General features: G+C 56.8%; 1 protein-coding gene across 1 annotated transcript in view; it reads right to left on the reverse strand.

Moving 5' to 3' along the window:
• Positions 1-20: 20 nt before the first annotated feature.
• Positions 21-296, reverse strand: part of LOC117940222 (coagulation factor X-like) — a gene marked incomplete at its 3' end in the record, with an annotated part of 1,158 nt that continues 882 nt past the window's right edge. The window contains exon 2 of the mRNA XM_034865573.1: positions 21-257. Coding sequence (XP_034721464.1) covers positions 21-257 — 237 coding nt within the window. The remainder of the gene's footprint in view (positions 258-296) is intronic.

The raw sequence follows: 296 nt of genomic DNA on the forward strand, positions 1-296 counted from the left end.
GGGAAGTGAGTTTTAAGAACCATGGGTTGAAGTTGAAGTTGGAGGTGTAGCGTTGCGTTCATAATTCACCTTTTCAGCGAAATCCTGCTTGGGGAGGCAGGCCGGGAGGATGTACCTGGAGAAGGTGATGGGGGTGGCCAGCTTCAGGAGGGCGATGTCGTTGTGGTACGTGTCCGGCCGGTACCCCCTGTGGGTGATGATGGTCTGGACCTGGTGCGTGGCCTCGTTACCGTGGTCCACCAACGTGTCAAACTCACCTGGAGCCACAAGAACTGGGTTAAAGGAGCACTCCCCCC

The sequence above is a fragment of the Etheostoma cragini genome, unplaced genomic scaffold (genome assembly GCF_013103735.1).
Source record: "Etheostoma cragini isolate CJK2018 unplaced genomic scaffold, CSU_Ecrag_1.0 ScbMSFa_1965, whole genome shotgun sequence".
NCBI classification, from domain to species: Eukaryota; Metazoa; Chordata; class Actinopteri; order Perciformes; family Percidae; genus Etheostoma; species Etheostoma cragini.